A 27937-nucleotide genomic window follows, 5' to 3' on the forward strand; every position below is an offset into this window, starting at 1 on the left:
ACCGTCATTGTGACATTCTTCTCCAAAAAATAAAAATATTGGAAACTTAGAGGATAAGATTTTTGTTTTAAAATAAGATTTAGCGTTTTAGTTTTTGAAACACCAAGAAAGCATAAACATGTATTTTAAAGATTCATAAAATAAATATGGGCGGAGCTAACAACAGAGTTACGGATGAGAAGCGATTTTACAAAGATTGCCATATTGAACGATTTAAACGTATAATAATATGTGTAACCAGACTCGGATATAGTTCAATGCATACAAAATAAGAATGAGGAATTAAGAATATACCAGTGCTCCCATAATTCAAGATTCTATCCCCCTCCCACAACATACATAATATAACTCTCGAGACGGAGTATGCATTGCCAGTGTCGCTTTCTTTCATCACCCACGGTATATCATAAACTTTCTTCAGTTAACATAAGAAAACTACTTCATATTCATTTAATTGAATGCTTACAAAACAACGTAATGAAAGAGAATGTCAAAGTTTGATAAATAATTCAGAAAGTAGGAGAGTTGAGAATATTTTAATTTCTTGTTTTATTTCATTTCATTATGTTTTTCTGATCTTTGAAACATAAACGTCCTGGCAATAATTTGACAATCGGGCGAGATAACTCTTTCCTAAATCTCAACAAAAACATGATTTTGTTGTCGGTGACGAAACGTGGCTGTAACACACACTAGCCTGACATATAAATAGTGGATTATGCTCAAATAGTGACATATTTTTCAAATTTTGATATACACCCGTGTTGGTAAGTCATTGAAACAGAATTCACTTTCCATGATTAACAAGATTTAAAAGTATTTATTTCTTCGCTGACAGTCATCATTCAGTTGTGAGTGTGAGCAGAGTCAGAATAAGTTATTTTCAATAAGTTTGACTACAGTCGACTATCTAAACAATACCAGATTCTCATCAATTCTCGTCAGGTCAATCTTAGTGATATACATGATATTGTATCCTAAAATTAAAAGTCATCATCGGTCAATTGGGCTAGAGTTAGAGGAAATTTTCATGGGCTGTCCAAAATAAGGAAACCAGATTATCGCCGGACCAAACCAATTCAAATTCAACCAAAAAAGTAAGGGCTGTTCGTTGAACGAAGTGTTTGCTTCAGTTTAATTATGATTTGGCCGTTTGTACAGTGATAATGACACGCCTTGATTACTGTAACTCGCTGCTTGCTGATCTACCTAAAATGAAAAGCTCCAACAAAAAGTTCAAAATAGAGCAGAAGGCTTGTCCTAGTGTTGGTCGCAGTGACTCGATAGTGTCGAAGCGATGTTGAAGTTGAGGGCACTTCATTGGCTACCAGTTAAAGCTCATATTGAATACAAAGTTGTTCTACTTTGTTTTGATGCCATCAATTCACGAAACCCTGCCATATATCAAGACTTGATTGTCCCCTACAACTACAACCCCACTCAAAATTGTATCACCTTCAAATTCCTAAAAAACTTAAACTTAAACTTAAACGTTTTGGCGACAGATCATTCAGAGAAGTAGGCCCCATCACTTGGAATTCACTGCCACTGTCAGTCAGACTTGAAAACAGCTTTGATAAAATTAAAAATAACTAGAAAACTCTTTGTGGGAAGTATTTTAAATTAGATTATGCCAGTAGTAATTATTGATTGCAAAAAGTATGTATGCTCATGTGTGTGCATACGTGTTTGCATTTGTGTGTGTGTGTGTGTGTGTGTGTATATATATATATATATATATATATATATATATATATATATATATATATATATATATATAGATTCTTAATGTATATTTTGTTATATCTTTTTATCATATCAATTCATTATTGTATTATATAATAATAATAAATGATATTAATAAAGTTTATTTGTTTAGCACCCAAGAATCTCATTGATAAAACAGTCTAGGTGCACAAAATTATAATGCAAGCATGCGCACACATACCCGCACATCAACACACGCATATCGCACCAAAACGCGCATGCATAACATGAAATATTGAGTAAAAATCATATCCGAACATTTAACAATAATGGCAGATGAAGGAAGATTCATAGTCATGAATATTCTGATGTAACACGTGTATATCTTACAAAATCCAATATTAAGAGTTATCGTGCATACTAGTATGTTAGCCAAAATAATTGTAGGGTTAAAAGAATATATTTTTTAAACGAAGTGGCAATTCGGACCCGAGTCTGAATTGCTTCCCGTGGCAATTCGGACTCCTGCCACAATGCGCCTGCACAATCACTAGAAGTGTCGGAAGTGGAAGCTGGGTCGAAAGTGAAGAGTGGTAGGGTGGGGGGAAGCTGCTCGTTGTCAGTTGTCAATCGGTAGGAGGGCGAGTGAGCGAGCAAGTCACGTTTTAGAACTCCCGAAGATGACTATACCTTTAAAAGCGGTGATCTATTATTCCCCTTTGTCTTACTTTTTCTTGGGTACTTTTTAATTGTAATTCTAATTCTAGAACTTTTTACTATCCAATTTCTCCCTTTTTACTGGCGCTGATATGACAAATGTGTTGCAAGCGCCTTAAAAACAAAAACAACAAACAAACTTAAAACTAAGATCTAAATATTCGTGGTCTTTGGAAGATTACAATTGTAGTCGCTATTGACAACATTAACAATCAATTTGCCCTGGCATAGATAAAAGTTGTCTTTGTGTAATGATTGGAAGATGTATTTGATTTGCCATGAGCATGTTGCAAAAGATACATGCATGACATGTCTACATTATACATTTTGCCATTTGCGGCCGCGAAAAAGTGCGGGGAAAGGAGAATAATATGACTTTGGGCATTGAGCGTTTCATTTAAAAAGGCATTATCTTAATTCTTTTTTAATTTAAAAAATATGCTGTTTTATTTCTAAAAGTTATAATAGAGGCGATTCTTGGCAGCAAGCCATGCAATAGAGCCCCGCCACTGGTGTAAGGGCAGAGTACTAATATACGTCTAATATTAATATTATTAGATAATATACTTGACTAGGTGCCTATTAATAAAATAAGCACTGGTTGAATACAAATAGAAAATGATCAACTGGTAATGGGATTGGGGGGTTACCAGCGACTTCTCAAGTAGACGATGGGGGTAACCCACAAACGACCGAGGCACTGGACGCAGGGGAGAACATGGTGATGGGAGATCAAAGAGAAAAAGCTGCCAGCTCTTGGGTTGTGGAAATGGTTGTTGGGGGATGGGGGAGTGTGTGTGATTATTCTGTTTTTAATTACTTAGAGATACTCATGAGTGTGTGTGTGTTTTGGAAGACCAATACGGTTTCTATAACTGCAAACGGAATAGTAACTGAGAGTTTCACTAATGATACTATTATGATAAGTTCATCAATCGGGCGCATTGCATTGCAGTATTCTGAATCTAAGAGCAATTGAAGACTATTCAGACTCGACCCTGGTTAGCAACGGAGTTCTATTTAGTTTAGACTCAAGTCCGAATTGTCACAGGAGGCAATTCAGACTCTGTGTCCGAATTGCCACGGGAAGCAATTCAGACTCTGGTCCGAATTGCCACGGGAAGCAATTCAGACTCGGGTCCGAATAGCCTTTTCCTTTTTAAAAATTATATCATGTGATTATATATTATACTTTTCATTATTTCAGGCCAGTATGGATGAGATGGCGCTTCAAGGCCTTGCTACTGTAGCAATGGCGCCTGATGCTAATTCTCAGTCACAGGTGAGTGGTAAAAGATGAATGGGGATGATCTATAGTACCTTACTTTCTTTGTGCTCAAGGTCATTGTTGGTCACATTATATGCTCAAAGTGGCCCACATAGTGAAAAGTGTTCACAGTTTTCGAAATATATAACATCACAATAGGTCGTTTTGTTCAGTTTGACTCATAGGTATGTTTACAACTTTCATAAACAAATCAGTGTGTTTACATATATATTAAGAAATATCCCATTATTGGACAACAGTAAATCATGCGATCAATGAGTCTTGTCTGTCGAAAATCCTGAATATAGATTGCTCCCGTTCAATAGTGTCCAATAGTTGTGATGTCCATAAAACCCACATCAACTGGTTCACAAAGAACCATGGACAGTAACCGCTTACTGCATAATTTGGCCTGAAGTGTTGGGTATCCATTTCAGAACAGTGTATATGGAACTGATGTATTTTCGTCAAGGAGAAGTGATCGGCTGGTTTTGTTGTGCAGCAAAGTAAGGAGCCAGCCAGTTTCTAAATCAAATTGGTACTTGGTACTTTGACTTAATGACTTCCCGATAAAAAGATAGTAAAATTATACACTGTATTTGGTTCAATTTGTCTCTTATTGTTATTGATATTATTATTATTATTATTATTATTATTATTATTATTATTATTATTATTATTATTATTATTATTATTATTATTATTATTGTTGTTGTTATTATTGTTATTTTTATTATTATTATGAATATATCATTATAAATGTTAAAAGCTATTCCTTTCTATTCTCCTCTTGCAGGCAATGCAATACATTGAGCAGTTGAAGCAATCAAATGATGGATGGAAGTTCTGTGCTCAAGCTTATACGTGTGGAACATACCACGGGTATCTCTTCACTTCTTTTCATATATAATAATAATAATAATAATAATAATATACTTTATTCATGCATAAAAATGTATAAACACAAAGTTGAGAATCTATGGCGACAATGTATACATATATATATATATATATATATATATATATATATATATATATATATATATATATATATATATATATATATATATATATATATATATATGCAAATGCACAAAAATGTAAAAATATACAACCAAGAACCAATAGCAACACTTTATATATTAATTTGAAAAATTGAGATAGAGGCCATACCTCTGGCCTTTAGTCAGAACTTGTGTGTGTATATTTAAAAGATAGTATTTAATTTAAATCACAGTTGCACGTAAAAAATTCGAACACCATGTGGCAAGAAAGAATTATGCGAGTGTCAAAGTCGCTCATATGGAGCAAGAATTTATCCCAGTTTCTCTGTTACATCAAGCAGTCAGTTGCAATAGGATACTTTGAACAATAATCGATTGCAAAGTACTTTTCATCAGATCTGACAGACCCAGCTACCCAATCACTGCTGGGTGGATAGGGGGAAGGGGATCTGAAAAGCAAATCGGGGGCTTCATCGGGATCGATCCCAGTCCCTTTGTGTGTAAAGCAGATGCTCTACCAACTGAGCTATCAGGATTATATTAACCCCCAATTTGCCCACTTTGGACTACAAGGATGGTTCCTGTTGGCAAGAGACGTTTGTTTTATGGATTTTCTGTATTTTTTCATGGAATGCTTCAGCAATGGCTTTTAACGATGTGTTGAAATCATTATCTTTTTTGTTTGTAATGAACTTGAAGAAAAAAATGTTTATATTGCGTAATATCGACTAAATGTGCTCATGGTGCTTTTCAAGGGGTCCCCAGCCAACAGCAGCACTTAACAAATAGGACGAGACATGATGCCTTTTAGGCGATATTACAATTTTATTCCGACTAAGACAGTGCTGTCGGTGGCCAGGTACTCATTTTACACCTGAGTACGGTGAGAGAATGTGAGTAAAGAGCCTTTTCCAAGGATTCAACTATGCACTGCTCAGAGGGTGTCATACCACAAGACCACATAGCTGCACTTGAAGAAGATAGGCTTGCCATTGAATTTACTCATCAAAATTGTATTTTGCCTTTTATTATTGTGTTGTTGTTTCTTGACTTTCCCCAGAAATGATCATATCCAATTCTTCTGCCTACAAGTTGTCGAACACTTTGTGAAATCAAGGTGAGTTTGAGAAAAGGTCATTTTTATTGTTTTATGGGTGTAATGCTTGTTGCTAAATTACTACAAAGGTACTCAGTTAAGGAAATAAAAAATTAAGAACTCTCTCAATAACCAGCGTTAAGAGTATGATGAAATTTTAGTTTTAATTTTATGTGAACAAATAAAGGATCAAATGGGTTAAAAGAAAAAATAATTATTGATAAATAAATAAAAAGGTTTTATCATCACAGCCGTTTGTGTGCAGTAACCTTGGCATGGTTTGATTCTCTTGACTTTGTCTTGGGTGAATAATCGTTTGAATGGACATCCCATGTATTTGGTCCGTAGGTTGACTCTTGCTCAGTAGTGGGCGGGGCAGCTACGTAACAAGTGGTAACCTCATGCAGCAATTGGAAAACATTGGTTTATTTACTGTGACAGGAAACAGTTGCTTGATTCATTGTTTTGTCCTACAAGTTTTGTTTGGGGGAAGGGGGGGGGGGGGGTGGTTGTTATAGATTGCATATGAATTTCTTGCTTGTGATTTTGTTCTGTTCTGTGGGGGGTTTTTTTCTTAAAATAAATGTTTGCTTGTTTCTTTTTTTGTTGTTGTTGTTGTTGTTGTTATTTTCCAGTGCCTTATGTATATGTCACTTAAGTGTGTATGGACTAAGTAGAAATGAATATTATTGTAGCTTTAAGGATGAACACAGTCTCGAGTATCATTTGGACCCATCAGTAAATTTTTATCGTTCACATTCTTCTCATTCACAGGTATTCTCAGGCATCCTTAGAGGATCTTGCTGTAATGAAAGCATTTATAATGAAATGTTTGGAACTAGAGGTGAGAAATTTGCTCATTCAATTTTGAGGGACGGTATTTTTGTAATGATGGGTGGGTGCATACAAATGCCTGTTAGTAATGTAAGAAATGATTAATTCAGAAAACTGAGTGGAGCAGGCACTTATGTAGTTAATAACAAGAAATGAAGTGATTAAGAAATTATTGGAAGACAAAGAATAAACCTTTGCGGCAACAATGGTGGATCGCTCATACGGTGGAGTCGCGATCTCCCCAGTCAGGTGGAGTTGTCATAACAGTAAGGTCACAGGTTCGACTCTCCCCCCACCACCGCCGCAAAGTTTTTATTCTCTGTTTCTTCTGGCGCTTTCCTACTCACTTCATTGCTTGTTATTTTTGTAACGGCGGGCAGGTGCATACAAATGCCTATTCGTAATGTAAGATATGGTTTTAGCTCACATGGATGTCCTCTTTCTGTCTAGAGCCCGTAAACCGGCTTTCTGAATCCGTCTGACTTACCTTGTCCAGTATTGGTGGGTTGATTTTGTTTTAATGATGAAAGTATTGGTCAACAGTTAAGGGAAAGCTAGATGGATATTATGCATCCTTTTCTATGATTTAAGGGGGATATCGTTACATAAGTCTCATGTTCACATGAATAGGTAATTAAGCCAATCTTTTTTCAATTTCCATTCATTTTGAATTTCAGAGAATTGATAGGTGCATACATTATTAGTGCACATGTGCGGCTATGTGGTCTTGTAGTATGACACTTGCCTTTGGTTTGGAAGGTCCTGGGTTCGAGTCCTGCTCTGAGTGGCTCATAGTTGAGTACTTGGAAAAGGCTCTTTACGACATTATCTCGCTGGTCATTAACAGCATTGTGTCTGTCTGGGGAAAAAATATCATTTCACCTAGTATGTATCATGTTTCGTCCTAGATGATAAGTGTTGCTGTTGGCTAGAATTGCCGTGTCTGAACACACCCCAGTGTATTTTCACACAGCCTTTGTGAAATTATCTTTTCACTTTCCAAACCTGTTGTGATCCCAATGGTAGCTAATTTTAACTGAGCCGTCGAGCGATAAATTTCACTGTTTCGTCTAAGCCAAAATTGACCACATTTACTTGGTAGAACCTAAAAGTATGAAAAAGTTTAATGTGAAAGCTGGAAGTGCGTTATGAAGAAACTTTCAAATCAAAAGTTATATGATTGCTACAAGCACATCTCGATTGCCTCACGTTGTAAACAAGCTGGTTGACCGTTTCTTCACTGATGTGGGTACCTAATTATAAGAAACAATTGTAAGTAGCCTAATTAATTCCCACGTAAATTAGTTTTCTGCCATTGTTTTGCTCAAGTGAGCTTGCTGTTTACTATTCGTCTCGATTCTTTGGATTTTTCTGATACGATACGAAGGGTTTCAGTGAGGTTCAGTTTCAGTCTCAGTCAATTTTTATAGAGCTCATTTACAAGTCTATAAAGTGAATAAAACAGCTTTAAGAGAGAAACAAAATACTTAATACAGAACCTTTCTTCATCTCACCCTCATCTCACCTCATACTCCTGACTGGTGTGCTCTTAGAGGAGACACAAGAGATGACTTGACAGTTAGGGCTCTCCATCCAGATCTGTCCTCAGCTTTCCTTCTTTGCCAATTATGAAAAATAATCAAAATGATAAAATTTCACACAAGAAAATCCGAACCAAATCATACAAATTGAAAGGAATTTTGTGTGAAATGTTAGCAGTTTTTTGTTTCATTTTTGTTGTTGTTGGGTTTGTTTTGATTTTTTTGGTTGTATGAGTAAGTGAAAGGAATTTTGTGTGAAATGTTAGCAGTTTTTTGTTTCATTTTTGTTGTTGTTGGGTTTGTTTTGATTTTTTTGGTTGTATGAGTAAGGGTTTTGAGTCTGAAACAGTTCCGTTTTAAGTATTTTGTATTTTTTTGAAGTTGTTTTATTCAGACTTTAACAATATTAGTGCCAAAGTTTCATCTGCATTTCACTCAAAGTTGACAAGATTTCGTCTTTGTAACCATTCTTCCCAGAGTACCCCATCCAAAAGCAAGCCTTTCATTAGGAACAAATTGGCCCAGGTCATCTCGTTGGTGTTTATCCAGGATTACCCGCAACGATGGCCAATGTTCTTTGCCGACCTTCTGGGAACCATCGGGCAAGGGGCCATGGCGGTCGATATGTACTTACGCATTCTCCTGGCCATTGATGCAGAGGTGGTCGACAGGGATATCGCTCATACGCCAGAGGTTTGCTGTGTTTAAGCTTTGTTTTCTATCCCATCTAATGAAATTGAATTCACTACTTAAAATCAAATCTATTGGTAGAAGTAGTAGTGGTAGTAATAGTATTACAGTGGTGCCAACCTTACGTAAAAAATGTGTATTCTTACCCATTTTTGCTCATTATACACATTTTGCTCAGGATTTTTACAATCGTACACTCTTTTAGTGTACTTAATCAGTTTGTTGACCCAAACATTCATATAGGGAGTTCAATATAGTATTATCTGGGTGGGTCATATCAGATTTATAAGTGGATTCTGAAAGTGGATACTATTTATACTGTCTATAAATAGTAAGTTTATTCATGGATTTAAATTATCAATTATATTATTGCTAGTATGGTGTAATTGCCCATCATCAAATTTAGCGTTAATAATCGTTTTTGCATGAATGAGAATGTACGCATTTTTTTTCAAAATCTTACTCATTTTGAATCTCCAATGTACTCATTTTCATGGGCCAGGGTTGGCAACACTGGTATTAATAGTACTAGTTGTTATATTGTATTAGTAGTAGGAGTAGTAGTTGTTGTTGTTGTAGAAGTAGTAATAATGAATGCCCATAATAAAGAGACATGGATCATTAGATGATATGTATAGAAAATATCTTATCACTGTTAAATTACTGTGTTGCAAAATGTCATCTCCCAAATATAAGCCAATCCTCCCTGATTTTTTTATCTAACGACTTACCTCTCAACTGATGTACCACCAGGCTATCAGATGCATATCACTTTCACAACTCCATTTGCTACATCAGCATCAGCACCATCACCACGACAGCTTCATCATAATGACTACCACCACTAGTGCATCATTGCCACTACAACCACCAACACTAGCATTAATACTACCATCATGGTTGGGGTCTCTTGATAACATCTTGAGGGTGTTTTGAAATGCATTCACCCTAGCGGCTATGTGGTCTTGTGATATGATGCTCGCTTTCGGATCGGAATGTCCTGGGTTCGAGCCTCGCCCAGCGCATAGTTGAGTCCTTGGAAAAGGCTCTTTACTCACATTCTCTCATCATACTCAGGTGTAAAATGAGTACCTGGCCGTCGCCAGCGCTGTCTCTGTCAGAAAAAAAATTGTAATATTGCCTAATAAGCGTCATGTCCCGTTCTACATGTTACGTGTTGCTGCTGGTCAGGGGCCCTTTGTTAAGCGTTTTGAGCATGTTTAGTGTGTATTGCGCTATAATAAAAAAAGCTCAAGCTCAACTAGATGTTGCTATTTCTGAGCCCCTTATTAATTTTAAATACTTAGGTTGGTATTTCCCTAAAACAGATAATTACGTCATCAATTCAGAAATGAATGTTTGAATGGTTAAAACCATAGTTTATTGTGATTTGGGTTTGGTGTTGGCTTTTATATATATTGTAAAGTGCATCCTCGCAATTTTGCACTTTTTTCCTCAGATGCGGAAAATGCACTACTTTTGCTAAAAATACACTTTTTAGGACCATAGAATACACTTTTCATTGTTGGAAGGTTGTCTGGTCTATCTGCTTATCATTTTCAGTTAAGGTGGGAAGCAGAGATGCCAACTTATGCGAAATTTTTGAATTTTTAACTTAACCTTTAAGATGGTGTTGGTGTAAAAATATTTTTAAATTACGTTTTTTTATGGCATGCTGTCATTTTTCATGTGTAAATATGCAGTTAAGAGTATTTATACAGTGTCACTCCACTGCGAATGGTGTTCAATTTTCCTCATGAAATGGGGACTGCGCTGGATTACACATTTTTTCCTCCTAAATTAAATATTTCTGATTATTGAGGTTGTCATCTCTGGGAAATTTGTGCCAGAACCATTTTGTTGATTGACTTCCACTGCTATTCTAAGTTTTGTAGTCTTATTGGTTTCGCCAGGAGAGCCAAAGGAATGTGATGATTAAAGACGCCATGAGAGAGCAATGTGTGTCCCAGCTGGCCGATTCCTGGTATCAGATAATGGTGAGGATTTTATTACGTCTCATTAAGCCGTTCTGATGGTTTTCCCTCGGATTTTGTTGTCAGAGGAGAAATTTTCTCCTTTGAAAAATAATTACATTTCCCCCACTCAAATGTACTGGTAGAACAAACAGGTGCAGTCTCCCCAATTATGCGCTTATGTGGTCTAGTGGTCCGACACTCGCTTTCGAATCGGAAGGTCCAGGGTACGAGCCTGCTCAGCACATAGTTGAGTCCTTTGAAAAGGCTCTTTACTCACATTCTCTCACAGTACTCAAGAGTAAAATGAAACCTGGTCGTTGACAGCTTTGTCTCTGTTGGGGAGAAAAATTGTCATATCGTCTAACTGGCGTCATGTCTTGTTCTGCATGTTACATGTTGCTGTTGATCAGGGGCCCTTTTTAAAACGCTTTGAGCATGTTTAGTGGATATTGTGCTATATAAAAGCTCAGTTATAGTTTCAGGGGTATCAATGATAGTTTATCTTCTCAATTGCTCTAAATGTGGAGATTAGTGGGGCTAAATGACAATTGTTTAAAATGTTCCTTCTTTTTCAATTTTTGTCACCGTCAACACTGATTTAGATTATAGAAAATTAGTTTGTTGAGCACTTCGAACATTACACTATCAACAGCTGCAGTCCTAGTCCAGATTGCTGGGTGTATTGGGGGAGGGGTCAGAAAAAAATCTTGACTTCACTTGGGGACTGATCTCTGTCTTATTTTGTGTGAAGTGAGTACTCTACCAACTGAGCTACCAGGATCCCCATTACACTATTAAACAAGTTTTAATTTGGTTTTCATTTCCTTTTTTAAAAAGACATAAATGAGAAGAAAGCATATTTTATTATACATCATCTAGAAAAGAGTACTCCTTACCTTGTGTTGTTGTCTCTATTCCAGAGGTGTTTTATCTTGTGCTCTTCAATCCTATGTCATGAAGTATTACATGGAGCTCTTTTTTTTATTGTTGTTCTATTGTGCTGTATGTAGTGCTTTGTACTCAAATGTTATAACATGATTTTGGCACCTTGTAATACAGTAGAACCATATTATGGGGAACCTCTCCAATCGGGGAAATCCAGCTAATCAGGACAATCTTAGTGCGACAATCATTTCCCGATTAGAGAGGTCTCCTATCTGCAATCATTTATAAGGTGTGTTTTCAAGGGATTTTATCTTTATAGTTATTTATTTTCATTTTTGTTTGCTTGATTCTATTTTTAATATGGACAGGGATTTTCTTTGTATTCATGTTTTGTGCCGCTGTGATCCATTTATTCGTGAATTAAAATATTTTTTTAAAAATCCATTTCAGACGACATTCGAATCAACTAATGCCGACATTGTAGTTATGTGCTTGGATGTCGTTGGACACTACGTGTCATGGATGGACATCAACTTCTTTGCCAATGAGCGCATGGTGGCGTTGTTTTTGCAGTTCCTGTCCTCGGAAGAGATCCGGTTGGCTGCATGTGATTGTGTCCATGACATCATAGGCAAGGGGATGGAACCCTTGGCCAAAACAACTCTCATTGAGTCTTTCATTAACGTTTTTGAATCGGCTGGAATATTCAAATGTGATGTAAGTTGATTTTCAAACTCCTTTTTCTTTTTCGTCTTCTTCTTCTTCTCTTCCCCCGCCCCCATATACTGCAACTGACTCAGTCAGACTGAATGTCATTGTTGATGCTTATGTGGTCATGAGGTCTTGTGGTATAACATTCGCCTTTGGGTCTGAAGGCCCTGGGTTTGAATCCCACTCTGAGCGGCCCATAGTTGAGTCCTTGGAAAAGGCTCTTTACTCACATTCTCTCACTGTACTCGAGTGTAAAATGAGTACCTATCTGTAACAGCGTTGTCTCTGTCAAAAAAAAATAATTTAATATCGTCCAACAGGCATCACATCTCGTCCTACATGTTAAGTGTTGTTATTGGCTCGGGACACCCTGTGAAGTGCTTTGAGCACATTTAGTGGATATTGCATTATATAAAAGTTCCAAGTATTTTGGGGGGTTTTATTATTTGAATATCCGAAAGAAATTATTGTAATTTCTTGATAGCCTTTATCAGAGCTAAAAGGATGTTCCATATGCAAACAGAGCTGCCAACCTACTGCAAAAAATGTGGAATTGTACGCATTTTCAGTGATTGTACGCTTGTACGCATTTCCCCCAAGATTGTACCCATTTTCAGTGTACAGAGTCACTTCAGTTTTCTTTAGTTGTAATTCATATTATTACTAGCCTATTGAGAAACCTTGGTGACCAAGTGGATATTCATATCTTTTTTGACCAATTATGATCTTCATGCTGGGTGGTAGAATTCTAAAAGGATTGGATTATAGTCTTGGGAACATCATTGTTGCTGCAATTGAGCTTGTGCGGTGTGACTTTATGTAATTATACCTTCCTCTTACTTTCACAATGGTTAGTTTCCGTCGATTTCAGGATTGTACCCATTTTTATGAAATCTCCCCCATTTTGAGTTCCCATTGTACACATTCACATCAGATGGGGTTGGCAGCTCTTTGCAAAACATGTTGGGGGGGGGGGGGGGGATGAGTGAAGATAGTCATCAACATTAGAACAGATTTAGTGGATATTGTGCTATATAAAAGTTCAATGGAGGAATATATAATATTTGATATCTCGACTGCCTGATTTGTATTTTATTTGGTATTGTTTTAAAAAATTTAGATAGAAAATAAGTAAAATTCCCTTTATTCATCCCATTGGGGAAATTTGTCTCTAACGTCTATTCCAAGGGAAGATTGGAATAGCCCAGGGGCCAGCGCCGCAAATTGAGCTAGGGCCGAGGTGACTTGGATCAATGCCACACAGAGCAGCAGCAAGTGATCGAACTCGGTACCTTTCGCGTGCGAAGCAAAGACCGTAGCGCTGGTGTCCTGCATTTTATTTTTTATTATTGGTAAACATCCGTTCTCTACAATTCTTTTCTTTTTCCCCCACACAGGATGGAGACACAGAGTTTCTGGCCAGACTGTCCAAACTCATCAACGGTATGGGCATGGGACTCATCAACAGTTGGAACAAGTATGTACAAAGTTGATGATTAAACGGGCAATGGCAATCAGTGTTGCCACGTGCCTTTGCAGAAATCCCGCCAACTTTATGCCATAGATCCGCTAAAATCTGCCATCATTATCCTACTTCACCTGTGACATTTTCCCAAAATTCACCAAAAAGTCTGCCATTTGATTTAAAACACTTATAATTTGAAATTATGTTACTAATCGCCTATTTACAACTGTTTCCTTTTTAAAGGCATGAAGATTCGGAGTTTCGATTTTGTTTGTGCGGGAGCTAGACTGCCGGATATTGTTTTTACCTTCGGTTAATCTGAATTAGGTTGTGTAAGTAATATAGATCTATCCCAACAGTACACTCACAATAGGTGCTCCTAAATGTCACTTTAGGGGGGAAAGGAATAAATAGTTAGACTTGATTGTTATACTTTTACTTTTATAAAGGGTATACAAGTCATCAAAAGTCCACCCAAAAAATCTGCCATCCACCAGGCCAATTTCCCCCGCTACATGATGATAATAATCTGTCAATTTGGAAAAAATCTGCCAACCTGGCAACACTGATTGCAATTGCTAGCTAGCATTTGGATACAGTGCTTCCAATCACTCATATTTTTCAGAAGTCCATGCTCTCCTCTTTTTCAGTCTTTAAAAAAGAATTTTAGTGTGATAAGAGCACTGGATGTATATATCTTGGTTTGTGTTGAGTTATTCCATGTGTTTTTAGTAAGTTATTCTGTGGTCTACAGCTATCTCAACCACTCTATCGTCAATACATTTTTCTTTTCTCAATCCCTTCCTTTCTCTTCAAAACTTTGTCTTTAAGTATATTGATTTTTTGGTGTCAATGAAGTTTGATTTTTTAAAAATCAGGTCCTGGGTGGGGATCCTGACCTCCCATAGTGGACAGGGAGGTACACGCTGTGTCTTCTATCCCCCCATACCCTTTTTCCAATTGTTTCCTGTCGTTGTCTTGGAATGAGATTACTTAGTTTTGTCCTGACCCTGGCCGGAGTTCCTTGGCTGGGAGGGAAACAGTCGAATGTATAGTTATAATTTTGGGAGATGATATTTTTTTACTTGTAAATCATCTCTCTGTTATGCATTGTATTATGTTTAGTTTACATATTGTATTATATGATTTGTAAACATTTGAGTGTATTCCTCTTAGTTGGGACCTGTGCTTGTGTCTGGATGAGACTTTTAGGTGATCTCAAACTAAGTACTTTGACGGTGTGTTCTTGGAATCTACATCTGTTCCCTATTTGAACCAATTCCCCTTTGTCTCACCTTTTCTTTTGTGCTTTAATTGTAATTCTAGAACTTTTTACTATCCGATTTTCTTCCTTTTTACTGGCGCTGATATGACCTTGATGTGTTGCAAGCGCCGTAAAACCCTTAAAAACAAACAAAAAATCAGGTCATAGTTATCGTCTGCACTGCAAGTTCTTGAAACATACTCTTAAGAACATATAATTTGTGAATCGGACGTTAAGTTTAATAATATGGATATAAATGTATCTATAATCTATATTTCACTCTTTACCATTCCTTATTGTTACTAGAGTTTTTTAATGTGTATAATTTTTTAGTTTCATTCTGTTGGTTTTGTTCGTTTTTGTTTTGTTTTTTTGGGTTTTTATTTTAGAAATGTGGTTTTATAGAATGATCATGTTTTGCAGTAGTGACATAATGTACTATGTAATTTCAGGTTGATTAAAGAGGCAAGCGTTAAGAATGTAGAAACGACAATGTCAGCCCTTGAGGGTAAAATACCGTACTTACTTCGATTCCTCGGGGATGAAGACGACGACGTGTCCGAGGCTGTCATTGAATTTGCATCCGAGTACATTGCCTTGGTGAAATCTTTGTCGGCTGTTCAGGAAAGCCATAGGAAACACATTGAGGTGAGTAGCTGTTGTGTAGGATAGATTATGGGGAGTATAATCTCTTTTCTAATCATTTCTTTCTTTTGCTTTCCTGTCTTTTTTTTTTTTTTTTCTTTTTTTTTTTTTTTAAATTATCGCATCATGTCTTTGTCCTAAGCCAGGGTTTAAAGTTGGTCGGAAACATCTGACACTAGCGGTTTTTAGTCATTACATCCAGGAGATATGCGGCTTTGTGGTCTAGTGGTTTGACACTCGCTTTCAGATCGGATTGGTCCTGAGTTTGAGCATTCTCTCACCGTACTTAGGTGTAAAATGAGTACCTGGTCGTCAACAGCGTTGTCTCTGTTGGAAAAAAAATAGTAACATCGCCTAACAGACGTCATGTCTCATTCTACATGTTATGTGTTGCTTTTGGTCAGGGACATCTTCTGAAGCGCTTTGGGCATGTTTAGTGGATCTTGCAATATATATAAAAGCTCAATTTATTCAATTTAGGAGATCGCTGAAAAACAAAAATCTTACCAGTAATGGGAAATCGAAAAAAAACCTGCCAAGCAATGGGGGAAAAATGGCTGTCTCTTCTTCTCACTCGTTGATTCACAAATTGAGTTGATGTTTTGTGATGATACGTGAAAAGTACTTATCATATTCCGATGAAACTTGAAGCATAAATAGATTAAATGTGCAAATATAACCTTATTGACGGCAAAATCTCTGCTCTTGACAGTTTTAGAAATATTCCACTCGAAAAGACAAACATGTTTTTAACGGTTTTCTAGTAATCACACGAGTTTTGCCGTTTGACATAATCTAAAATGACCTCTTTACTAATTGTGTGCCAAATTTCAGGCATATTTATTGATAAAGCGTCATAATGAATTTTTTTAGATAGCATATACGAAGCGGCCGCGTCCCATATTTTGTCACAGATTTGTCTGAGATCCTCATTGCTACTTTGCCAGTTTATTTTTATCTTCTTCTTATATATACATACACACTGGACATAGGCATATGGATATTAACCTTAAAGTTATTGGCTTTAAACAAAATTTTGTTTGAGGATTCTGATTTCAGGAAAAATCATCCTTCCCAACTTTCAACCTTATTTTAAAGGCAGACATAACTATTAGAGTGCATAATTAGTGGGAAGCTTCATGTGTTGAATCTGAATCCTTATACTGTTTTATTGACACAGGTCACATACACACCAAAGCAACACAGAAATGATTTGTTATTATTTGTATTCTTATGGTTCATCTTTCATATTATTTTTTTTTTTTGCAGGGGCTCTTGTTCACCATAATTAAGAAACTGAAATATGACGATTCTTACAATTTCGACAAAGAGGTACGTTGCAATAGAATTGGTTTTTATTTTGCATTATTTATTATAGTTCTCCCTTGGCTATGATTGGTCTTCAAATTTATTTCAAAGTTATGATGAAAATGTCGCTGCTTGAAGCTCAAAGAAATACATGACAATGATAAAATGGAATGCCTCTGAGTTGGGACCTGTGCTTGTGTCAGGATGAGACATTTAGGTGATCTCAAACTAAGTACACTGATGGTGGTATGCTCTCGGAATCTACATCTGTTCCCTCTTTAAACCAGTTCCCCTTTGTCTTACTCTTTTCTTGGGTGCTTTAATTGTAATTCTAGAACTTTTTATTATCCCATTTTCTTCCTTTTTACAGGCACTGATATGACCTAAACGTGTTGCAAGCACTGTAAAACCCTGAAAACAAACACATCCTATTCCGTTTTAATCTTCACCCTTTATGCAAAAGTTTTGGAATAAAATGCATTGGAACCATGGAAAGGGAATTGCTGATTCTGTTTTCAAAAAGAATATTCTTATTTTTCTTAAGACATGTGTCATTTTTATTTGTGTTAAGTTTATTAGATATCCCATAATGCACCTCAGGTGGGTTTTGTTTAGTTTTTTGGTTTGTTTTTTAGAGGATTTCTTGTTAAATGGGATTAAAAGTAATATTTCATGTTGCTTACATGAAGACATGGGTGATTCCTGTTGGATCTAATCGTGCCGTTGCGAAAAGCCATTTTAAAAAATTTTAAATGAGGAGACATAGAAGAGTCTATAATTATGATAATCCCAAATTCAGGCCAGCCAACTCCTCCGGTTTTATCGGGAAATTCACAATATTTTGTCTCATTCCCGATATCCCCATTCACAAGCTATTTTCTTGATTGTGTTCATAATTTATGATTTCAGAATATAAAGCCATCATCATCACCACCACTTCGTTCATTATTATTTAAATTCTGGATTTGCCAAAAAGAAAGAAAATTATCCAATTTTCGTCACTAAAAAGTTGGAAGGTGTGCAAATGCCTATTTATTTAGAAGGAGCAAAATTGACGTCACTGTTTTAGACAGCCATTTTTATGATTAGTTTTCACTTGATTAGATCAATCAGACTCTAAACGTTCAAGGTTAAACATAGTTTGTGTGTTGGTACGATCTATCCGGCTGGTGGATATTGTGAGTATTTTACCTAGATCCATAGCATGGGGCAGCTTAGTTCAGCAGTAAGGTCTTTGCTTCATAACCGAAAGGTACGGAGTTCGGTCACCCGCCGCTTTGCTGTGTGGCCTTGAGCAAGTCACCTTGTCCTAGCTCAATTTGCAGCTCTGCATTGCGGCTGACGCCTGGGTTTTTCCAGTCTTCCGTCGGATTAGACCCTAGAGTCAAACTTCCCCTATGGGTTGAGTAAAGCGACTTTTATTTATTTTTAAATTTTGTTTTAACTATCAAATCATCACCAGTTTTCCAGAGAGGCATTTCATCAGATTTGTTAGTCATGCCCCATTTTCTGTTTTCATTTTATATGTTTGTTATTACAATAGCCTGCTTCATGTGTTCTTTCCCACAGGGTGAAGAGGAGGCCGAGTTTCAAGAATATCGTAAACAAGTCAGGGTCATCTTCAACAACATTGCCAACTTGGTATGTGCTAGATAAAAGTAAATAGTACGTTTTTATAGCACACTAAATGCTGAAAACCTCAAAGCATTTTACAACATTACTTAACATATTGCACTCACACCATGCCTACTGGGTGGGGTTCCTGACCTCCCATAGTGGGCAGGGAGGTACTTACTGTGTCTTCTATCCCTCTATATCTATTTTCCAACTTGCTTTCTGTCTTTGTCCTGGCCGTGGCTGAGAGGGCAAAAGTCAAGTGTATCGTTAGTTCTGGGAGATGGTATTTTTTTCTTTGTAAATCTAATCTCTTTTATGCACTGTATTAGTTTTTGTTCACATGTTATATACGATTTGTAAATATTTGAGTGTGTTCCTCTTATTGGGGACTTGTGCTTAACGTCAGGATGAGACATTTAGGTGATCTCAAACTAAGTACTTTGATAGTGTGCTCTTGGAAACATCTGTTCCCTATTTGAACCAATTCCCCATTGTCTTTCCTTTTCTTGGGTGCTTCAATTGTAATTCTAGAACTTTTTACTATCCCATATTCATCCTTTTTGTTTGTGCTGATATGACCTTAATATGTCGCAAGCGCTATAAAACTCTTAAAAACAAACAAACACCATGCCAAATGACCCATACAGCAGTTGCACGCACTATTTTACCAAATGAAAAATGAAATGAGATCCAAAATTAACAAAACAAATATTTTAATGATACAGAAAGCATCTCACAGCCGTTTACTGCTTTCACTTTAGTTCGACAGGTAAATTTTGCCGGTCGCTAGTTCATAACAGATGACAAGACACGGCCTGTGCCGAAAGGGTCGACTGAGCAACTTTTCCTATTTTGACGATTTTTTTCTCAAGTTCAAAGTGGTGTAGTAAAGATGCTATTAGATGTTGCAATAAGATATTTTAGAGTCATAACTAGTGATTTACATACTTTTATTTGATATAATTTTAGTAGATCATTTGGAATTAGATTTTATAGGAAATAACCATAAAAATGGGTCCGAAATTTTAATTACTTCAAACGATATAATCAAACATTACATAGTTATCTGAGTTTATACAAATAAATGAGAAATACTGCAATAATCATCAATATTCACAGAGTAAAAATATATAATAAAAGTCGTTTTGTAATGAAGCATTGTTGAGATATCCGCTCACCTGTACAGCCATATCCTTTTTTGACAGCAATAAAAAAAATGCGTAATCACCGAATTGTAGGGGTTTGTTGATCAAATGATCAAAACGACCTGGTTTTAGTAATGGCAATTGACAATTATTAGGAAAAGATATGTTATATGCATTCCTTTGACGTTTGTATAGATCTAAACTATAATAATAATAATAATAATAATGATGATGATAATGATCATTTTCATGAAAATAATATAGTGGCTATCACCTAAACGCCTGCTAATTTTGGTAAACGCAATAATTTCTCTTTAAAATATCGTTCTAAATGCCCGTTTAAAAAAATGGAATTCGCCTTTATATGTCCACTCTGACAGAAAGGAAATAAAAAAAAGAAAGAAAAAAAGAATAAAGAATTTTACTGAATCATTTGCGACCGAAGAATTGACTCATCACCTGTTTCCGAGAGTTTTATTTAACTTCCCAATGCCCCAAATTACTATCAATTCATTTGATATAATTTACTCCTCCCCACTCCACGCTCTCCGGCAATTTCCTTCCATGTCCCTCAAACTGCTTTCTTTCCATGAGCGTCCAATCAGCTTTTTACAATTGCCCATTTCCAATTGGCTGCTGAAAAAGGACAATTCTAATTTCAATTATCCACCAGTCGGTCATCAGCAAAGTCAAGAAAGCTCCTCCTACTCAAATCACACATACCCACGAATATGATAGGCCTTGTAGACCAGTCACTGGTCTTTGATGTTACACAACCATCCGCCAGCTTTGATCACATCGCTTTTGATGATGTCACTCAATATCTATCTTCTCTCAAACCCGTTGACTGTACCACGAGTCAACATAAAAGAATATCGCGATGAGGTGCGAATCGTGAAGATGGAATGACGTAGCTGTGTTAAAGTTATAGGTTCAAAGTTCAATTGTCAGAGAGAACTGAAGAGAGATCAAACTGAGGTGGTAAAATGAAAATTGTTTCGCGGTAAAACGTTGCATAAATTAGTTTTATGTACACCAACACACACACACACCAAAACACACACACACTCTCTCTCTCTCTCTCTCTCTCTCTCTCTCTCTCTCTCTCTCTCTCTCTCTCCAGTGCTGCGACCAAAAAAAAAGGACGGCTACCAGATAGCTAATACTATTTAAAATGGAAATTTGTTGAAAATGGTCTGCTTATTGATCAACCGAAGCATCGTGGATAACAGAAATGATCATTGTGAATCAGTTGAAACACGTGATATCGATGTAATACTAATACTAGTAATAATCATATAATATCAGTGTATTTATCTTACTCTTGATCACCACTGTAATAATAATAATAATAATAGTAAAAAATAAATAATATCCATTTTTTGACAATAAAAAATCGTGATAAACGCATTGAAAAAGATGGGAAGGGGGGGGGGAGGATTAATGATCAGATAATCAAAGTGAACTGTTATTTTAAAATAAATTGACAATCATAGGTAAAGATAAGTTATAAGTATTCCTTTGAACTTTGTATAGACGTCTAGATCTTAACACATTTTATATATTAATACTTTTTATTAACATACGTAAAACCTCACGATTATTGTAAGGAACAGCTGATTGTTACATTTCACAGAAACAGCTTCTAATTAACCAACGTTCTGTTTTCTTTTTTTCACTGGTGGAACTTCACTTGCTAATTCTGGAGCAGTTTGCATGAAATGTTTTTTGACCACCTATCTCATTTGAGCCCTTTCACAGCTTATTCGGCAGAGTCCATTTGCATTGAGTCAATGCTTGTTTTTAGTATGACCATTCATCTGAGTAAAGAAAAAAAATCATTAGTTATTATTGATATTGATGATGATGATGATAATAATAATAATAATAATAATTGTAATGATAAGAGTTATAATAATATTATTGATTGTTAGTAATAATACAATAGTGATCGCCTAGATGCCTGCTAATAATAATAACGTAATAATTTTCCTTTAAAATATAGTTCTAAATGCCCGTTATTCAAAATGGAATCCGCCTATATAACCACTCTGAAATATTTTTAGCAAAAATAAGATAGAGAAAGAAGTTTACTGTAGCATTCATTTGCGGCCAAAAAAAAGGATTTATCACCGGTCTGTGAGATTCTTATTTGACACCAAGACAACGCCCCAAATTACGTTCAATTCATTTCAAATTTACTCCATCTCTCCAGCAAATTCATCCCATGACCTCCAAACTGATTTTTATCCATGAAGCGCCAATCAGATGTTTACAATTACCCATTTCCAATTGGCTGCTGAAAAAAGACAATTATAATTTCAGTCGTCCACCAGTCGGTCATCGGCAAAGTCAAATAAGCCCCTCCCACTCATATCACATACCCCCTCGAAACTTCGGCCTTGTAGCGCAGTCCACCGGGCTTTTGATGTTACACAATCATCCGCCACCTTTGATCACATCGCTTTTTGATGATGTCATAATATATCTATCTACCCTCTTTTCTCACGCCCGTTGACTGTACCAACGGGCGATGTAGAAGAATATAGAGGGAAGGTGCGAATCATGAAGACGGAATGGCAAATTGGTGTGAAAGCTATAGGTTTAAAGTTCAATTTTCACAGAGAAATCATGAGAACTTGACTGAACAAGCAATAAAAATCGTTCCATGCTAAAATGTGCGTACACGAGTTTTACACACACACACACACACACACACGCTTCCCCCCCGCCCTCTCTCCTCTCTCTCTCTCTCTCTCTCTGAGTGTGTGTGTACTACTACTACTACTACTACTACTACTACTACTATGATTACTATTATAACTGCGCTATCATCATCATCATCGTCATCATCATCATCATCATCATGATCATCACCATAAAACAACAACAACAATAACGTTATCATCACAATTGGACTCGTGTTCTTATGTCTCAGGAGTTTGTCTGAATACGGGACTATTTTGTTAGCCAACAAAGAATTAGACAAGATGTGTTTACACATTCATTGTGCAAAAACCGGTCATTACAAATCATTGAAATAAATACTATATTAAAAGTAGATTATTACTCTTATATTTACTACCATGTGTTAGGGTAACAAAACTCAGATAACATCAATTTGAATTTTTTAAACAATTAAAAATATTTTTTAGGTTAATTTTAAATAGAAAAATATACATTTTTCAAGAGAGAATAAAGTATACTCACCATTTCTTGATATCAATGAAAGTAATTGCGTCTTAAAGATGAAAATGTGGCCGTTATATCCATATAAAATAGAAAAATATGGAAGAAGTGTATGGTCAGCAATTGCAGTGTAAAAATGAACGATTTTACTAAATCTGTCCTATAGCCTGACTGACAATGAAATCCAAGCGGTGCATTCTACCTGCAGGGATAAATATAGGCCAGTTTTCGCGTTCTGGACATCTGTTATGACGTAACCACACGGTGGTTTCCCCGTCATCGACGGTGGGTTGTTCCCATTGGGGGTGAGGCGGTAGTAAACTAAAGTGAAAGATTTCTAGTGCGATAAACGGCTGTGATCTATGTTCGAAATTTCTGGAAAAGATAAGTTTTTCATTTTTATTAAAATCCTTGACTCTACTGGCGAGCCTTGCTGACAAAGGAAGTGTTTTCTAAATGGAAGGTCCTGCTTGTTTGAAAGGTCAATTGCCGAAATTATTAAGCCATATTTCTAGCACTTTTAAACAAATCAATAAAATATGAAATTACACAAGTTACAAGGAAATAGTAATTTGTTTATAAAGGCTAGAGTTTTCACCATTTTGGTTTTATGCGTTGTGAAGTAATTACATGACGATTGACATTTCTACCAAGAACCAAACCCCAAGTAATGGTCAGGGCCCTTGGTTTGTTTGTTTTTTGGGGGGTTTTTTATCATGAGCTTTTATAAAGCGCAATATCCTTTTAATGTGCTTAAAGCGCTTTACAAGGGGCCCCAGACCAATAGTAACACGTAGAACGAGACACCTGTTAGGCGATATTACAATTTTTTTTACAGAGATAACACTGATTTAACGGCCACGTACTCGTTTAACTTCTGAGTACAGTTAGGGAATGTGAGTAAAGAGCCTTTTCCAAGGACTCAATTATACGCCGAGCTAGACTCGAACTCAGTTCTTGTGGTATGACATTCGCTTTTCGCTCGGTGCATTGTTGAGTCCTTGGAGAAAGCTCTCTACTCACATTCTCTCATCATACTCAGGTGTAAAATGAGTACCTGGCCGATAACAGAGTTGTCTCTGTCCGAAGAAAAAATGTAATATCGCCTAACAGGCATCATGTCCTGTCGTAAATGTGAAATGTTGCTGTTTGCCAGGGACCCCAAAGGGTAACAAACAATTGCTTATGTCCATTTCATGCTATAGAAACTTGGATAACCATGGGCCTAATGGATCTCAAGGCCCACTTTTGTTGTTTTGAAAGTGACATGTTTTATTTACCTTTTTTTCTTCTCTTCAATCATCAGGACAGTCAGATGATTCTGGTTCGAGTCCATGAGTTGGTGTCACAGACATTATCGGTTTGGAAGACGATGGATTTCAAAGACGTAGAACTTGTCGTCTTTTTGTTGTACAGCATCGGGGAAGCTTTACCCGTGGGTAGTTTTATTGTTAAACGAAAGATTTTTTATTTTTTTTAAGCTATTTTATTTCTAATTTTTTTAACTCTCTCCTTACCAACCACGTTCAGTATTTTCCCAAAATGGCAGGCTAACCCAGAAGAAAAATTGATTTTTTTGAACTCAAACAATCTTTCTACAAAACAATTACAAAGATCATCGTGATCTGCAAAATAATTCTGAATAAGAAAAAATGTATATTGTGTCGTAACAAATGTGACAATTTTGCTGTAGGTGGTAAGGAGAGGTTAATGCATTTTGGGCAATGATGGTAATTTTGTGGATAATTTCGGCAACCTTTTCCAGTGTTTTTAAAAGGCCTGGCACGTGCATCAGACAGGTAGGGAATGTTGATAGCAAATGTGTGGCTGGCTGAGAAAACCCAGAAGGCCACGCCAATTTCATAAATTGAGTTATGTATGCAGTGGTGTAGACCACATCTTTCCGATCATTTACCACTTTAAATTTACTTTCTATGTCGATTAGAACCCAAGTTATGAATTTTTTTCTGAATAGAATTTGTTGCTATGGGAAACACTCTATCTTCGATATTGGCTCATATCTTGAATCAAAACTTGCCGCATCTTCCCGGGTTTTCTCAGCCAGTCTCACATATGTCATTGGTTTGCTGCGGGCGTGATATATGTTACAGTGAATTTTTTTTTTAAAAGAGAAAAAAAAATAACTTTTATATATTGCAGTATCCACTGAACGTGTTCAAATCGCTTTACAAGGTGTCCCTGGCCAATAGCAACATTTAACATGTTAGACGAGACATGACGCCTGTTAGGCAATATTACTTTTTTTTTCGGACAGATACACAACTGTTAATAATCAGGTACTCATTTTGCACCTGAGTACGGTGAGAGAATGTGAGTAAAGAGCTTCGTCCAAGGACTCAACTATGCACCGAGCGAGGTTTTGAACCCAGGACCTTCCGATCCGAAAGCGAGTGTCATACAACTAGAGCACATAGCTGAACGGAGAATGACATAATCAGTCGGATGGTGAAAAGGTTTGAACTGAGATATTGCCAAGTTTAGTTAGAAGGTCAATTTTTATCAAAAATGAGTTCTTGTCATAAATGGTTAAATCAACCCTTTTTGTACATTTCTGGAAATATCAAAACTTAATTTCACTTCTCAATATTTTTTACAGCTAGTCAAGTTGAAAAAGTATGAAATTTGAGAAAAGTTGCAGGATACCTTTCTCATACATTTGATCATAACCTCATGAAAAATCACCCGATTTACTTCAAATAAAGATTAAAATGCTTTGGTGAGCATATTCTTTCAGAAACTGAAAAAAAAAATGCAAATCCAAAATTTTCACGTTCCGATTGATTATGTCATGCATGGACACATATAATATATAAATTGGAACATTTATGTAGCGCATTCCATGGATTTGCCACTTCACATTATTTCAATACTTCCATTTCTGTCAGCATAGGTCACCCATCAGGCTTATTTTTCATACTAACACTTATACAATATCCTTCACGGCCTATATGCATCCACACTTACCCAGACACATATTGAGGTGTTTTTTCGTAATCACTGTGACCCATCAGACTACTGACCATGCTTAACATTGCTTGACTTTGTGACAAGAGAAGACACTGTATCGTTGAGCCATTTAACCATACAAGGAGTGCCAGATACACATTATATACTGATGCAGCTATTACAGCCAGTTCTTATTCTGGATTATTAAGGCAATGGGTTTTGTTTTGTTTTCTTATTTATTATATCAGCTGTGTCGATAGCTGTCTCGTAGTCATTGTTTTTATTTTGTCAAAATTAACATCTAATTATTCAATACGATAAATTATTCTATCATTTTTATTCCTATTATGGTAGTTTGTATTTTTTTTTTAATTTTCCAGGCATCTCACGGTCAGCATTTCAGTGGCAATCCACAGAAAACATCGGCATTACAAAATATGATGAGATTGGTAAGTCATGTTTTTAAATCTCATCTTGTTTTGTCTTCTTTCACATCAAAATGCTGGGTGGGGCTCCTGGCCTCCCATAGTGGGCAGGGTGGCACTTATTTTGTCTTCTATCCCCTTATAGCTGTTTTCCAATTTGCTTTCTGTCTTTGTCTTGGAAATGAGATTACTTGGTTTTGTCCTGGCCGGAGTCCTTGGTTGGGAGGGAAACCGTCAAATGCATAGTTATAGTTTTGGGAGATGATATTTTTTTCCTTGTAAATCGTCTCTCTGTTATGTATTATTATATTTGTTATTTTGAATTTATAATGTAGGCATTTGAATGTATTCCCCCTTGTTGGATCTTGTGCTTGTGTTTGTATGAGATATAGGTGATCTCGAATGAAGTACATTGATGGCATGCTCTGGGAATCTACATTTGATCCCTATTTGTTCCCAGTTCCCCTTTGTCTTACTTTTTCTTGAGCGCTTTAATTGTAATTCTAGAATTTGACTATCCCATTTTCTTTCTTTTTACTGGCGCTGATATAACCTAAAGGGTGCTGCAAGCGCTGAAAACCCTTAAAAACAAACATAAAAATGTGTCATCATCCAGGAGGTTCTAGTTCTGCTTTTGCTCCGATGAACTAATAAGTAACACAAATAAAATGGAGTAGAAACTTTGATTTAATTTACAAAGACAGATGATATGGATGTTTCAGGTTTTCCCTTTGTCAGCTAACCATTGTGAATGGAACATTAAAGACGAATTAGAGATGAGAGGATAGCCAACTTTTCGTCTTTAGCTGACAAAGGGGAAACTCGAAACGTCCCCATCATCTCTCTAAATCAAATTGGAGCTTCTATTCCATTTTATTATTTATTAATTTATATTTTCGAGATTCAAGCAGCAACATTTCCATTATATCCAGTATATTTTGATGAGCTACATTGCATTGTCACTGTTCTGGGTGGGGTTCCTGACCTCCCATAGTGGGCAGGGAGGTACTTACTGTGTCTTCTACCCCTCTTTATCTGTTTTCCAACATGCTTTCTGTCTTTGTCTTGGGATGAGATTACTTGGTTTTGTTCTGGCCCTGGCAGAATACCTCAGCTGGGAGGGAAACAGTCAAATGTATAGTTAGTTTTGGGAGATGATATTTTTTTCCTTGTAAATCATCTCTCTGTTACGCAGTGTTACTGTTATGATTTGTAAACAATTGAGTGCGTTCCTCTTGGCGGGGACCTGTGCTTGTGTGTGGATGAGACATTTAGTGATCTCAAACTAAGTACACTATAAATGTGCTCTTGGAATCTACATATGTTCCTTATTTGAACCAATTTCCTTTTGTCTTGCTTATTCTTGGGAGCTTTCATTGTAATTCTAGAACTTTTTCCTATCCCATTTTGTTCCTTTTTACTGGCTTAAATGTGTTGCAAGCGCCGTAAAACCCTTAAAAAAAAAAAAAAAACAACATCTAATG

The 27937-nt window shown here is 36.3% G+C and overlaps 1 protein-coding gene across 2 annotated transcripts in view; it reads left to right on the forward strand.

Annotated features, from left to right (window-relative positions):
- The first annotated feature begins 615 nt into the window (after positions 1 to 615).
- Positions 616 to 27937, forward strand: part of LOC144974724 (exportin-T-like) — a 52472-nt gene continuing 25150 nt past the window's right edge. The window contains exons 1-14 of one of the 2 annotated variants that reach the window (XM_078917911.1): positions 616 to 767; positions 3632 to 3706; positions 4488 to 4573; positions 5756 to 5812; positions 6566 to 6635; positions 8644 to 8859; positions 10770 to 10853; positions 12168 to 12434; positions 13826 to 13905; positions 15610 to 15805; positions 17072 to 17134; positions 18680 to 18751; positions 24368 to 24496; positions 26409 to 26477. In XM_078917911.1, the coding sequence (XP_078774037.1) occupies positions 3638 to 3706; positions 4488 to 4573; positions 5756 to 5812; positions 6566 to 6635; positions 8644 to 8859; positions 10770 to 10853; positions 12168 to 12434; positions 13826 to 13905; positions 15610 to 15805; positions 17072 to 17134; positions 18680 to 18751; positions 24368 to 24496; positions 26409 to 26477 (1458 nt within the window). In that variant the 5' untranslated portion in view covers positions 616 to 767; positions 3632 to 3637. Of the gene's footprint in view, positions 768 to 3631; positions 3707 to 4487; positions 4574 to 5755; positions 5813 to 6565; positions 6636 to 8643; positions 8860 to 10751; positions 10854 to 12167; positions 12435 to 13825; positions 13906 to 15609; positions 15806 to 17071; positions 17135 to 18679; positions 18752 to 24367; positions 24497 to 26408; positions 26478 to 27937 lie in introns of both variants that reach the window. The other variant, XM_078917910.1, reaches the window with a different exon arrangement.

The sequence above is a fragment of the Berghia stephanieae genome, chromosome 6 (assembly GCF_034508935.2).
Source record: "Berghia stephanieae isolate SIO BIC M18660-M18661 chromosome 6, UCSD_Bste_1.3, whole genome shotgun sequence".
NCBI lineage: Eukaryota > Metazoa > Mollusca > Gastropoda > Nudibranchia > Aeolidiidae > Berghia > Berghia stephanieae.